The following is a 12,398-nucleotide window of genomic DNA, read 5'->3' on the forward strand; positions in this document are numbered from 1 at the left end:
AGCACCTCTCTGTCCTGTCCTTGCACACTTCACCCGCACCCACGGGCCAGCCTGCACAGCAGCCACCTCCGCAGGGCACAGCTGGACCCGCTGGGTGCAGGACCCACAAGGGCAGAGATGCAGCTCCTCTCCCACACAGCATCCCCTGGCAAAGCGGCTCCCTGGAGCTCTGGGTAGATAGCTGGGGGTGCAGGGCCAGCATCCGCTGCTCTCCAAAAAAGCCTGCCAGTTCTTATTTGTCAAGCAACAAGGGACAGGCCACCAGCTCTGGGACAGCATCAGGAAGCAGATGCAAGAAAAAACTGAAGTAGATCTGGGCCCTCTTAGCTGTGGGACCCATAGCACATCCCTAGCTGTGCCAGGCTCCTGGGGACATGTCAAGGACAAGCCACGGGGCTGGTGTGGAAGCCAGTGGCAGCCACCCGGAGGTGGCAGTGGGTAAGAGCTGTGAGGGAAGGTGAGACAGGAGGATTTCCTCTCATTATTTATTCCCTTTCACTTGGAAATCAGGCAACGAGCACTGCCAAGCTCTCCCTGCCAGCTCCTGGACCCTTTGAAGCTGGCGGCTGTCTGAGCTCTTTGTCTGAACACGCAAGCTCCTGCTCGGTCCCCCATGTCCAAGCTGGGAAGGGACAGGGGGCTCAGCATGGTGCCCCACACATGTAGGTCAGCCTTGAGGGCAACTTGGGGCTCACACCCTGCCCCAGAGATCCAGGGCTGCCCACAGCATGGGGGACAGGGCTGCAGGAGGGCTGGTGACAGCCCAGGGGAAGAGTCCCCTCTAGCCAAACCCTCTTTCCCAGGGAGGAGCAGCAAAGCATGGCCAAGGGGATGGGGATTTATGTCCTGCCTAGCACAGGGTGCTGGGAGCTCGGAAGACCAGAGACCTTTAAAAAGCCCTGGTAATGGGATGCTCCACAACCTACAGAAGCAGCCACTGGCCTGACTGACAGTTGCTGCTTTAATAAACACGCTAAGGAGCCCTTCAGCATCAGCTCTGGGCCGTTAGCTTTTACGGCTCTGCAGCTCTCCTCTTGTGCTCAGGGAGGATTCGAGCAACCTCTCTATTTCTACCAGCCCCCGGGGGCTACTGAGCCCCAGCTGCATCCCACGGCATCTTGGTCGCATCCCATGCATGGGTGGCAGTGATCTGTTGCCCACCCTCAGCCCTGCCAGGAGCTGCTCTGGGCATCTCCCCCACCTTGCTGCCTCTCAGCCAGGCTGACCACACCTCCTCCTCCCCCCCGATTTGGGAGCAGGCAAGTACCTGAAGGACGTGGTGGCCCGCCCAGATCACAGATGGGCCATGGGTATGTTGGGGACCGGCACAGCATGGGCCGTTGGCATTCAGGCAGCTCGAGCGCAGTGATGGTACCCATGTCTCGGCCACCCCTGTTCCCAGCCTGCCAGCCCTGGCATCATGCAGGGCCATTGCCTGCACAGTGCCAGCCCCGTGCCGTTATCTCCCCACCTGCACCGTGCCACATCTACCCCTGTGGGAAGCTGCCACCCCCCGGCATGTGACCACATCTCAGTGGGCCAGGTAGGTCTGTCCCCAGCCTTTTGCTTTCCAGACTGCACCCAAGGTTGTGGGGCAACCCAGCCAGCAGCTCTTCAGGTGGCACCATCCTACCTTGGCAGGTGAAGCAGCGGATGTGGAAGTGATTGCTCTGGACACGCACCACCTCGCCCTTGCAGGTGTCCCCACAGCGGTAGCACTGGATGACAGTGGAGCTGCTTCCAGGGGTGTAGGGGTTTTGCTGATAGGGAACTGCTGGCAGAAAGAAGGGAGGGAAAAGCAAAAGAGGGGAAGTATCTGTTAGCATTTGGGACACAGCCAGGTGTCATGGCACTGACCTCAGCTTGGTAGCTGCAGAAGGGCCCTCCAGCAACTGTGACACAGCAGCCGGACATCAGGCCATCGCTAAGGTCAAAGGACAGCTGAGACCATGCCGGTATCCAGTGACTGAGCTGGGTGCACATCCCTGTCTGGATGTGGGACTTCCCTGTCCCCACAAAAGAGCCACTACCCACCTTTGGCTCACAGGTCTGCGGTCCTAAGTGCTGGGCAGTGCAAGGGCCTGGGCAATGCTCCCTGTCACTGCATGGATAACCAGGTCATCTCTACCATTGCCCAAAGCCATGCAGAGCTCCCTGGATGCTCTCCTATCTCCCAAGCAGGTGCAGAAGACAATGCAGGGACAGCCACCCACCGGCTCTGCTCCCCACAGCCCTCAGGCAATGCTGGCTCGCTGCTGACCTGCTCAGAAACAGACCAGCGAGCACCGGTTTGGCAGCAGCATGGGAAGGAACTGTTGTTTTTTCGGAGCTTCCACTTGTTTGGTTGGGAGCCCGATGAAGAAGTCATTTTTCAAGGAGCTTTCAAACATCGCAGCAATTGAGTGTTTGGCCCTGGTGGGACTCTCACCTCCTCAGCAAGGAGCAGCATCCCAGCCCCGATGCTCCTTCCGGAGCAGCACTGCGGTCGCGTGCAGGCTCTGCGCCATGCAGGGGGCTGGAGGGGAGGGGAGGGCAGCACGGCTCCCCCAGAGCTTCCCCTGCTGCAGATGGTCCTGGGACTCACCTCCACTCCTCATCCTCCTCTAGCAGCTCTGCAGACCACCACGAAGGGCTGATGCTCTGCAGCCTCGCCCCACGCTCCAGAGGAGGAACCGTATGGAGCAGGGGGTCTTTCTACTCCCTCAGCACAATCCCCAAATAGACACAGAAAACATTTCAAGAAGAAGCTCCTGCTTTCCCTGCCCCGCCTGCAAGTGCACAGGCTGCTCACAGGAGCTCTGGGCTGGCCAAACCATGCTAACTGCTGCAAGCAGGGACCAAGCAGCAAAGGACTCGTTTGCTGTGAGACTTCATTCAGAGAGGGAATTGCAAGCTGGGCAGCTCGAGCAGCGAAGGGCAGCATTTCAATGGACCAGAGACTTTCTGACCCAGTGCTGAACTGCATTCCCAGGAACAAGAGAAGCAGCTGATTGAAACCTGGTATGTGAACTCCCTCCAGAGCAGGGAGAAAGGGGCACAGGACAGAGAAGATCAGTCATTAGAGAGGCTCCTCGCTCACCATGGGGCAGATCATGTGACAGGGAACAGAAACAGCCCATTATTGACTTCGAAAGCAAAGAAAGAGAAGTCAAAATGACATTGAGACTATCTCACAGTAATATCCCATCCCATATGCCAAGTGCCCAGAGACACACTCTGTGGATGTGCAGCACTCTTGCCACTGGGAAAACGGGTTGACCCTCCCTGGCCACTGCTCCATCCCCTGGGGCTATGCTGGGGGCTGGCTGCCTCACCAAGCCCGACCAGAGGGCTGCCAGGAAAGCCAGGGTGCTTTCCTATGAGTGCCCCCCAGCAAAGCTCAGGCTCCAGCCTTTTTGCCAACTTCCAGGAGCTGCTGGGACTTCACTTCTGATGATGCTCTTGCAGCCCAAGAGCTCCCAGGGCCAACAGGGGTACCCGAGGTATGGAAAAGCACCACAGTGCCAACAGAGGAGCTGTAAAACCTGAGCCAGGCCTGGAGCTTAGACCAGTGGAGACGTTAATTAGTCTAGACCTAAATCACTTTGTGGTCCCAAATACGATGAGGGACACCTGCAAAGGAAGCAGGGTACCCCCACCCATGCTTCTGCAGGAACATTTTGCAGGGAAGAGGAAAATACCCTGGGAAGAGGGGTCCAGGACCTCCCCAGGTTGGAGTAAATGGGGGATCTCTTCTGTAGGGGTCTCTGGCACAGCAAGAGTTACGGCGCTGAAACTTCCTCCCACACACCCCATGCTTGCACCCTCCCCAAGAAGCAGCAGAAGCCAAGCCCTGGGACACAGCCACGGCAATCCACAAAGCTCGGAGAAAAAAGCAAGAAGGAGGTGGGGTGAAAGGCTGGGAATTAATCAACAGTTAAACAAGCATTAATAATAAAAAAAAAGAAGGGGGGGGGGGAATCAATGTCAGAAAATGCAGGCATCGCTTATTCCGGGCTTGTGGTCTCTAGGGGAAACTTCTTGGTGACCATAGCAACACATCGCCCAGCCCCTGCACTGGCAGGTCTGATGGGAAGGAAGGCAGAGGAAAAGGAGCTGAGGATGGAAGAGATGCTTACAGCTGTGTTACACCACTGGCACAGATGACACTGATACGGTCACTCCTATTTGTATCCACAGAGATGGGTCAGGACCCAGCTTAGGGTACCACTGCCCTCCTGCCTGCCGGCTTTGTTTAGCACTACGCCAAAAGCTCCCTGATTTGCGATTAACCTCCAGCCCATGCTGGAATTTTGCTCTGGGAACATTAATGCATTGTTTTGCTGGGGCTCTGCTTGTTTTTGAGCAGGCAGCTGCCCGCCTCGTGGCCTCGTGCAGGAAGTATTACACATCACAACACGCCTGAGCAGAGGGACAGCTGAGCAGGGCAAAGCTCATTACACCAAAATAATCCAGTAATAATGTAAGTAGCATTAGTGGCCTCACAGGCCGAGATACAGCAGTCAGGGTGAGGGGGTGGAAGCTGCCCAAGGAATGCCTTAATCTCACCCTGGTTTGCTCCCGCTTTTGCTTGCAGAGTGGGAAATTAAGCTGGTTTCACTCAGCGATTAATGCATTTGTGCTCCACAATGCAGCACAAAAGGCTGCCCAGGCCCTGAATCCTGCAGGGCTGCCCCCGTGTCCTGTCTGGAGCTTGATCCGCAGAGTCCGAGGAGCCGCTGCAGCGAGGCAGTGAGCGGCTGCACCCGGCTGCGTGGGCACTCAACAGATTTCCCATTGATCTGGATTAAGGCGGCACCTCCGGTCAGGGATCGGTGCCCTGCGCAGACTTAGGAACAGACAGCAGCAGCCATACGCAAGCAAGCGAGCTTGCAGCCTGGATGGGGGGGAGAGACCATGCCCCCAGGCAGCACCCAAGGCTGCATAGAGGAGCTTTGTCGTCGTCCCTCCCCCCTCCCCGGGAGGGAAAAGGGATCTTGCCCAAGAGATCCTCCAGGCTATGCTGCAGCAAGCAATCTGCAGGTTCCTGCTGTGCATCCCTGGGCAATCCTCCTCCTTTGTTCCCCGAGCACCCACCTTCCGATTCAGGAGGGTCAACAACCTTGTTTGCCTTCCTGTCCTCTTCCTGCACAGCATCCCAGCCCTCCACTGAGGAGCTGTGGGATAGGGAATGCCAAACTCTTATGCTGCCTCTGAAACACTGAGCCCGGCAGCGAGGGAGCTGACAGGAGGTGATCCCCATCTACCATGGAAGGATGGTAGCTCAGCACCAACACAAATAACAGGGCACAGCCTCACAAGGCAGCTCGGGACTGAGAGGCTGACACAAAGCAAGCTCCACCAGCTGCTTGGGGCCCTCCACCTCCTACCAGCCAGTCTCACCTAACTGCAGTCCCATACCCAACCAGCAGTTTCCAGGAACACAAGCAGCAAGGTACAGGACACCCAGGAGCATTTATAAAGATCCATCCATCATCCCTTACTAGCACCAGATCAGGTCCTGCTGGTTTCCCACCTATCTCTCTCTCCCAGCCCATCAGCCCTCCAGGAAGGTCAGTTAGGTAAAAACTGCTGCAGGTGGGGTTTGCAACATTAGCAACAGGTAACTGAAGTTCCCACCCAGCTTGGAGAGATTGCCCTGACACTGTGTTTGCTGTCAGCATGTTTATGAGACAGCATCTCCACAGGGGGATGGGGAGGCCTGATTTAATTAATTACCAGTAATTAATATTTGCACAATGCTCAGAGAGGCACAGGTGAAGGGGACTGTTGGAAAAGCAAAGCAGTCATCCTTTAATTAATAACGAGAGGCAGTACCACTGTGGGAAGCAAGAGGTGGGTGGGTGTGCTGGGACTGAGCCCTGGCATGTGCAGCTGCCGGCTGCACGTAGGGGCGATGTCCCCGCTGGGTGCTGTGGGTGTCAGCGTGGGGTCCAGCTCCAGTGGGTGCTGGGTGTGTGCCTGGGTGAGACCCGAGGTGGGGTGGATGCCAGGTGGTGAGGGAGAGCAGCAGCAGTGTGTCAGGGCAGACAATGCCGCCAGGAGTTGTCACCCTTCCACGGGGCTGAGCCCCCTTCCAGCAGCCTCTGCCTCCCACTCCCCGCTGCCTCCCAGTGAGCGACTCACCACAGCCATCCTCTGCACGCTCCCTGTGCTAACTGGGGCTGTAAATCATCCTCTCGCAAAAACCCACTGGGACTGGTGGGACCAGCGTGGCACAGGGTGCGCGCAGAACGTGGCTGCTCTGGGGAGGGTGAGGGAAGCTGGGCACCCAAACCCTGAGGGGCGCTTGGCTGGCAGACCCCATGCCCTTGTGTCCCTGGTGAAGGGCTGATGCCGTGGCACTGGGCGAAGATGAGGAAGGGGCCAGGAGCATGGTGGGGCTGGGACAGCTCAGGAAGGGGAAGCCTGGCCCCGCCAGTGCACCCGCCCAGGAGGTGCTGAGGCCACGGGGCGGCAATGACTGGCCAGAAAGGAATTTTGCTGGAAGCACTGGAGGCTGAGGGAGAGGCTGGGGTGAAGCGCTGGTGATGGGACACGATGTGCCGGGCTGGGGGTGGAGAGTGAGGGAGCGCAAAAGAAACCCCTGCTGGGATGTGGGGGGAAAGAGGTGATGTCCGGGACCCTGCACCCCAGCTCCTCTTGCCGCAGCAGGGATGCAAGGCAACCTGGCCGGCTCCGAGCCCCCAGGGAGGCGAGAGGGAGGATTTCCCCTCCAGGCAGGACCTGTGTTGTGCTCCAAGGGTGGCCGGGGAGGAAGGGTGGGAGCTCCAGCGGTCTCGGGATATGGGTTTCTCATCATCAGCGGGGCCGAGGGCTCCTGCCTGCTCTCCTGCAGCGGCCAAAGAGCTCAGCTGCAGCCACAAAAACGCCTTGGGGAGGAAGGGAAAGATGGGCTTGGGGCCAAACAATGCTGGTGCTGCAGCCAGCTGTCCTGCGGGGCTGCCTCCGACCACAGCATGCGGGAACGAGCTGGCCCCAGCACTGTGGCTGCCTGTTTGCCCCAGCTCCCTGCTGAGGTGGTGATGGGAAGGGCGCTGGGGGCTGTCAGCAAGCAGGTAACTGGGCAAGGGGCACAGTGTGGGCACGTGCACCCTGCCGTGCTGGTGACCCAGTTGAAAGATCAGTTGAGCTACCTCTGAAATAAAGGAACAGGCCAACAGTCGGGATGCTCAGCTCTGGTGGCAAATTTAATACCTGCTGAGGTATTGGCATGGCCATCTCAGCGCTCAGGCTGCCGGCCACTGCTTTCCATCCAGCTTCCACAGATAAAAGTCATTTTGATCAAGGAGAAAATTATATATTTACCTTTGGTCAAAGTATTTTCTCTTCTGATCTTTCCCTTAAGTAAAATCCAGAATTATGACATGACTCCTTACTTAATATTTACGTTTTTAAGCTGGGGCAGGTGAGGTGCTCCTGATAAAGGCACAGGCCAAGGGCAGGTACCATGGATCTGCTGTGGGATAGTTTGAGCCTGGAGCGGCTCTGGCTGCTTCTCCCAATGTTTGTGCTGCACCCATTGCTGTCCCCATGCATGCAGTGCAGGAGTGGGCTGTGATGGGCACCAGCAGGGAGGGCAGGCAGGGAGCGGGGCAGCGTGGGGAGCATGGGCTGGGAGCAAGGGAGACCACCTGCCTTACACAGACCAAGCACTGAGATATTTCCAAGCCATCAGAAAACATGTGCTGTTAGTCAGCATGGAGCATCACGCAGGCAGGATTACGAACACCCCAGCAAGTCCACGCCAACCTTTCCTCTCCCAGCTCTCAGGCAGAACCATCTGCAGCTTACGGCTAAAAAACCTCCACTGTGTCACAGCTCCTAATCTAGCCCTAGGCTTCCCTAATTAGATCACGAGCAATTATTGCTTCCACCTGCCTTACGCTGTCCCCTTGCCCCCCACCGCTGTCACTCCTGCACCTCGTCACCTTCCTCAGCATGACACAGGACACAAACAAGACGTGGGTGCTGCAAGGACGGCAGCCAGCAGAGCTGGAGTGGCAGATGCCAGCATGGGTGAGGGCACGTGGCTGCCGGCAGCAAGACAGGGCTGAGTCGGGGAGGCTGGGGCAGCGCTGGCATTGCACAGGGCAGGGAGTTCTCTTTATCCGGGTATCACGGGGAAGGACCTTAACAAGCATGGCTGGATATCACAGAGGATAATGGCAGCTAAGCTCTGTGCAAGTCCTTTCTTTGCAGAGGTAGGTCAAGGATGGTGGGCAGAGATGCCAGCCCTGCACCCCCACCCCATAGCGGCACCCTTGCTGCTCCCCACGTGCCAGGCAGCTGGGTGAAACCACTACAACAGGCTCCTCTTCAGCTCAAATACATGCTCTGGTCCTGCTCCAGTCCCCAACCCTGTGGCTCTTTGAGGATTTGAACCTCGGGATGCTTGAAGGTTCACGCCTTGCCTTGGCAGGACGGCAGGTGGGAAAGCCAGGGAGAGGTGGGCACAGCTCAGAGAGCTGGCAGCACCGTGCTTTGCATTGCATCATCAGTGCTGCCCGCGCTGAGGGGTGGAATGGACAGAACCGGCCTCTCCTCTTGCTCTGCTCCCCAGGCCCCTGGCACCGTGCTGGGAAGCAAAGCAGCCAGTGCTGGGGGGTTCCCCCAGAGCTCATGTCAAGCTGGAACTGGGAGAAGGCAGCGAACTGTCACTGTCACACAGACTCAAGTGGTGGCAGCTGCTGTGGCTGGCCAGTGGCATGGGAAGGTGCCCAAATGGGTGCCAAAGCCTCATGCTAACAGCAAGGGCATGGCAGGACCATGTGCTGGGGTGGGAGCTGGTCTGTAGGGAGGACACACTGCTACTGCTCCGAAAACAGAGAAGAGGGAGGTCAAAAACACAGTTGGAGGAGATAAAGGGGAAGGATAAAGAGAAAGAGCGAAGGAGAAAAAGACAAAAAGAAAGAGGAAAGAAGGAAAAAGGAAAAAAAGATGGAGCAGTGAATAGCGAGGGCCCTGTCTGCACAGCAGAGTTCATTTCTGGCTGCATTCATGGAAATTATTCTCCAAATGCAAGCACTGAGGAAGCTGGCGATTGTCTCCCCACAGTGACCCGGCTGCCGGCAGCTGCCCATGCCTGCCTGCAGGATGTTTACTTCCCCAGCACAGGGAGCCCAGGCAGGGCTGTAACATGCTGGGGAAACCCAGAGACCCCACTGCTGGCTGAGGGACCTCCTCCCCTGCAAATACCTGCAACCCCCAGGGGAACACCCCTGCCAGCACCCCCACCCCCAGCCCCGCTGGCAGCAGGGCTGTGGGGTATGCTAGGCAAGGGGCCCCAGGGTACCCAGGATGGTTTGCTGTAAGCCCCAGTTGCTGCAGTCCTGATTTTTCCAGATTCTCAAAAAAAAAAAAGAAAAAAAAAAGAGGAAAAAGTTGCTCTTCTAGCTGTTGCAGCTGCAGGGAAGTTTAGAGCTTGGTGCAGAGCAGCACAACAGAAGGCTTTGTGTAGTGCTCACAAGCTTCCCTGGCCTGGCAGCTGGGCTGCCCAGAGCTGGCAAGCCAGGCAGCATCCCCAGTCCCACACTGGTCTGTGCCACGGGGTGGGTGCCCAGAGCTGTGCTGCACCCCTCGCTACTGATGTTCAGCAGCACCACCTGCTCTGAGGCACCGTAATTTTTAACAGCATTTGCTTCCCAGCGCTGAAACCATCATTTAAAGCTTAATTGGTGCTCACCAGCCACTGCTACTAAATAAATGAAGAAGTGGAGGGCTTGGTGGGCACAAGTCTCCACTGCCTGGCAAGTGCTGCAGCATGGGACCAAGAGCTTCGCTAATACCTTCCCTTTCCTGCAAGAGCCCTGCTGGGGCTGCTGTGGGGGGACTGGAAGGGGGCAAGGGGCCAGGAGTGTGGCTTGCACCCCTGTGCATGGCAGCCTGGGGGGCACGGGGCTCAGGAGCGGGCTGGAGCAAGGCAGGAGGTCTTGGGGGTGTAACACTGAAGGTCATGCATGTTAGGAGTTTAACATGTGCAGTTGAACACACGTGCTTGCAGCCCCACTAGTGCATGGCATGTACATGCCCTCTGTGCTAGCTGCTTTTCTCCCATCTCCAACACACACTGCTGGGGTCTTTTTTTCCCAGATAATACTTGTACAGCTTGTCATGGCAACAAGATCTCCTTGAACTGCAATTGCAGCAGAGATGCCTGGTGCTAGCATGTTTGTCTGTGTGCAGACATCATGGAAGCCCTTTCCAAGCAGAGCTCTGGGCTCCACAGACCTCCAAACTGGGTGGCAAGAGGGACCCCCAAGTGAGGGCAGTGCCTGCCTTCCTGTGCCAGGCCCAAACTGGTCCCCAACTGGGATGCAGTTGGGATTTGGGGATTTTTTGCAATGACTAACAGACAGGACCAGGCAGTTCCTCCCATTTTAACCCCTCCAAATAGGGTCTGTGGGATGCTCAGCTCCCTTGCACTGGGTCAGCTTCTCCCCAGCTTCCACATTGTCCCCCCCAGCATCAATTTGCAGAAGGAATGGAAGAACTGGGCGATGTGGAAGAAGGGCTGTGCACCCAGCAGCCCCCTCCTTGCTGCCTTTCCCACTGTCACCCTCCTGGGCACAGCGCTCAGAGCTACAGGCAAAATCCTCTTGGCTGCTCCCCACCTCTGCTCCCAGTGCCGTGCTTGCACCGGGAGCCGCTTTCCACAAGCAATACCGTACTCATCCTAACATGCAGTATCACACCCAGAGTGCCTGCCCCACAGGGGCCCTGGGCTGCACCCCAAAACTGACACCAAGTGCTGCAGATACCCGTGCAGGTCAGAGACGAGGAGTTCAGCCCCTCCGACAGCTTGTAGAAAAGAAATCCCCCAGCACCTGGTGCACCATATCTGCACGCAGGCTGAATGCGCCGCAGCTGCCTGTGTATCTTACACGGCGTGCCCAGTCTCCCAGGCAGGCATGGTATTTCCACTGAGCGCGGGGCTGGAGACGGAGTATTCAACAGGGAATCGCAGGCTCTAGGAATGGCAATAAATCTTCAAAAGGCACAGCTGAAATTTCACAGTAACTATACAATTCCTCTCCCTATTATCCCTGAGAATATTTTAGCAGCTCTCGGTGTCTTGGGGAGAGAAAGAGAAAGGATAGATTGCATTTTAATTAATAATGGCTGAAATGCATGGCTGTCCATGGCAGGAGCCATGGCGAGCCCGGAGCAAGGAGTTAGGCCAAACTGGAGGGGACAGCATGGTGGTCCCCAGGTGCTAGATGGCTGGTGCTGGGTCCTGCCCCAGGGTGGCTCTGGCAGGACAGCTGCAAGCAGCCCCCTCTGGCCCATTCCTAAGCAGAAAGAAGGATGCTCTGCACCTTGGCAAGCCAGGTGGCTACCTTCTTCCTCTTACAATCTTTGCAAGGACATTAGCTATTCACAGCCCTGAAGCTCACATCCTGCTCTGACATGAGGTCAGACTCATGAAGGAGTCCCAGAATATCTCAGTGAAGGGGGAGCTGCCCAGTGGTGAAGCTGGGGAGTGGTAGCTGTCCACGTGGCCAGCCCCAGCTACAGCATCCAGAGGTGGCTGAGGCTCTTGGTTGCCAGTGCTCGGGTTCAGCAGGGCACCAGCAAGGACCACAGCAGTCTCAAGCATGCTTTTGGGGTAAGCATGGCTGCTCCTTGCTGGTGCAGCTCCCCAGCATTTGGCCATCCAACTGCTATTGAGATCCACTGCAGCGGTATGAAGTTCCCACCAGCAACTTAAGACTAGCAGAGCTAGGAAGTGAGATTCTTCCCCCAGCATGTGAGATACGTGTCTCCATCCCCTGGCAACTACAAGGTGACCTGTGCTGCCACCCCCTGCAACAGCAACCTGGCCAGGAAAGCACCCTGACTTGCACAGGTATCAGGTGCAGCAGGGGTGAATGGGATCAGATCAGAGCTGCTCTGGCCCCATGAGCAAGCCTCCAGGGCCATGGAGCATCACTGCAGCACAGCTGGAACAGGTCCCAGTTCTGCTGGTCCCTGCACCAGGCACTTTCACCCCAAGCCTGGGTGCCTTGGTGCCACAAGCCACTCCTTACAGGCTGTGCAGGGCTGCCAAGGGCTTGGTTCAGACACCCCGAAGCACCCTGCAGCTCCCGCAGCCAGAGCCAGGAACCCAAACTCCACCTGTGGTCTGGGAGCCAGCCAAGCTGCGCAGGGACTGCCACTGAGCCAGCAGCCAGGCAGGGCACAGTGGCAGCACATGCTGGTGTAGGGCCAGGGAGCTGCGCAGAGCCCACCCTACAGCACAGACAACAATCTGTTTGCTTAGCTTTCAATAAAAATGGAGCAGTAAAGCCATGGGGGAGAGGAGTGTGTGCAAGCTGAAGGAGAGATGGAGGATGCAGACAGCAAACAGGCATTCCCAGGGGATGAATCCAGAGCACAGGCACTGGCCAGAGCTCTTC

At 57.2% G+C, this 12,398-nt stretch overlaps 1 protein-coding gene across 11 annotated transcripts in view; it reads right to left on the minus strand.

The window, feature by feature from the left end:
• ABLIM3 (actin binding LIM protein family member 3) overlaps positions 1-12,398 on the minus strand; it is a 56,136-nt gene that overhangs the window by 22,297 nt on the left and 21,441 nt on the right. For 10 of the 11 annotated variants that reach the window (XM_056350172.1, XM_056350174.1, XM_056350173.1 and 7 more), the window contains exon 2: positions 1,634-1,774. In XM_056350172.1, the coding sequence (XP_056206147.1) occupies positions 1,634-1,774 (141 nt within the window). The remainder of the gene's footprint in view (positions 1-1,633; positions 1,775-12,398) is intronic. The other variant, XM_056350170.1, reaches the window with a different exon arrangement.

The sequence above is a fragment of the Falco biarmicus genome, chromosome 8, assembly GCF_023638135.1.
Source record: "Falco biarmicus isolate bFalBia1 chromosome 8, bFalBia1.pri, whole genome shotgun sequence".
Taxonomy (NCBI): Eukaryota; Metazoa; Chordata; class Aves; order Falconiformes; family Falconidae; genus Falco; species Falco biarmicus.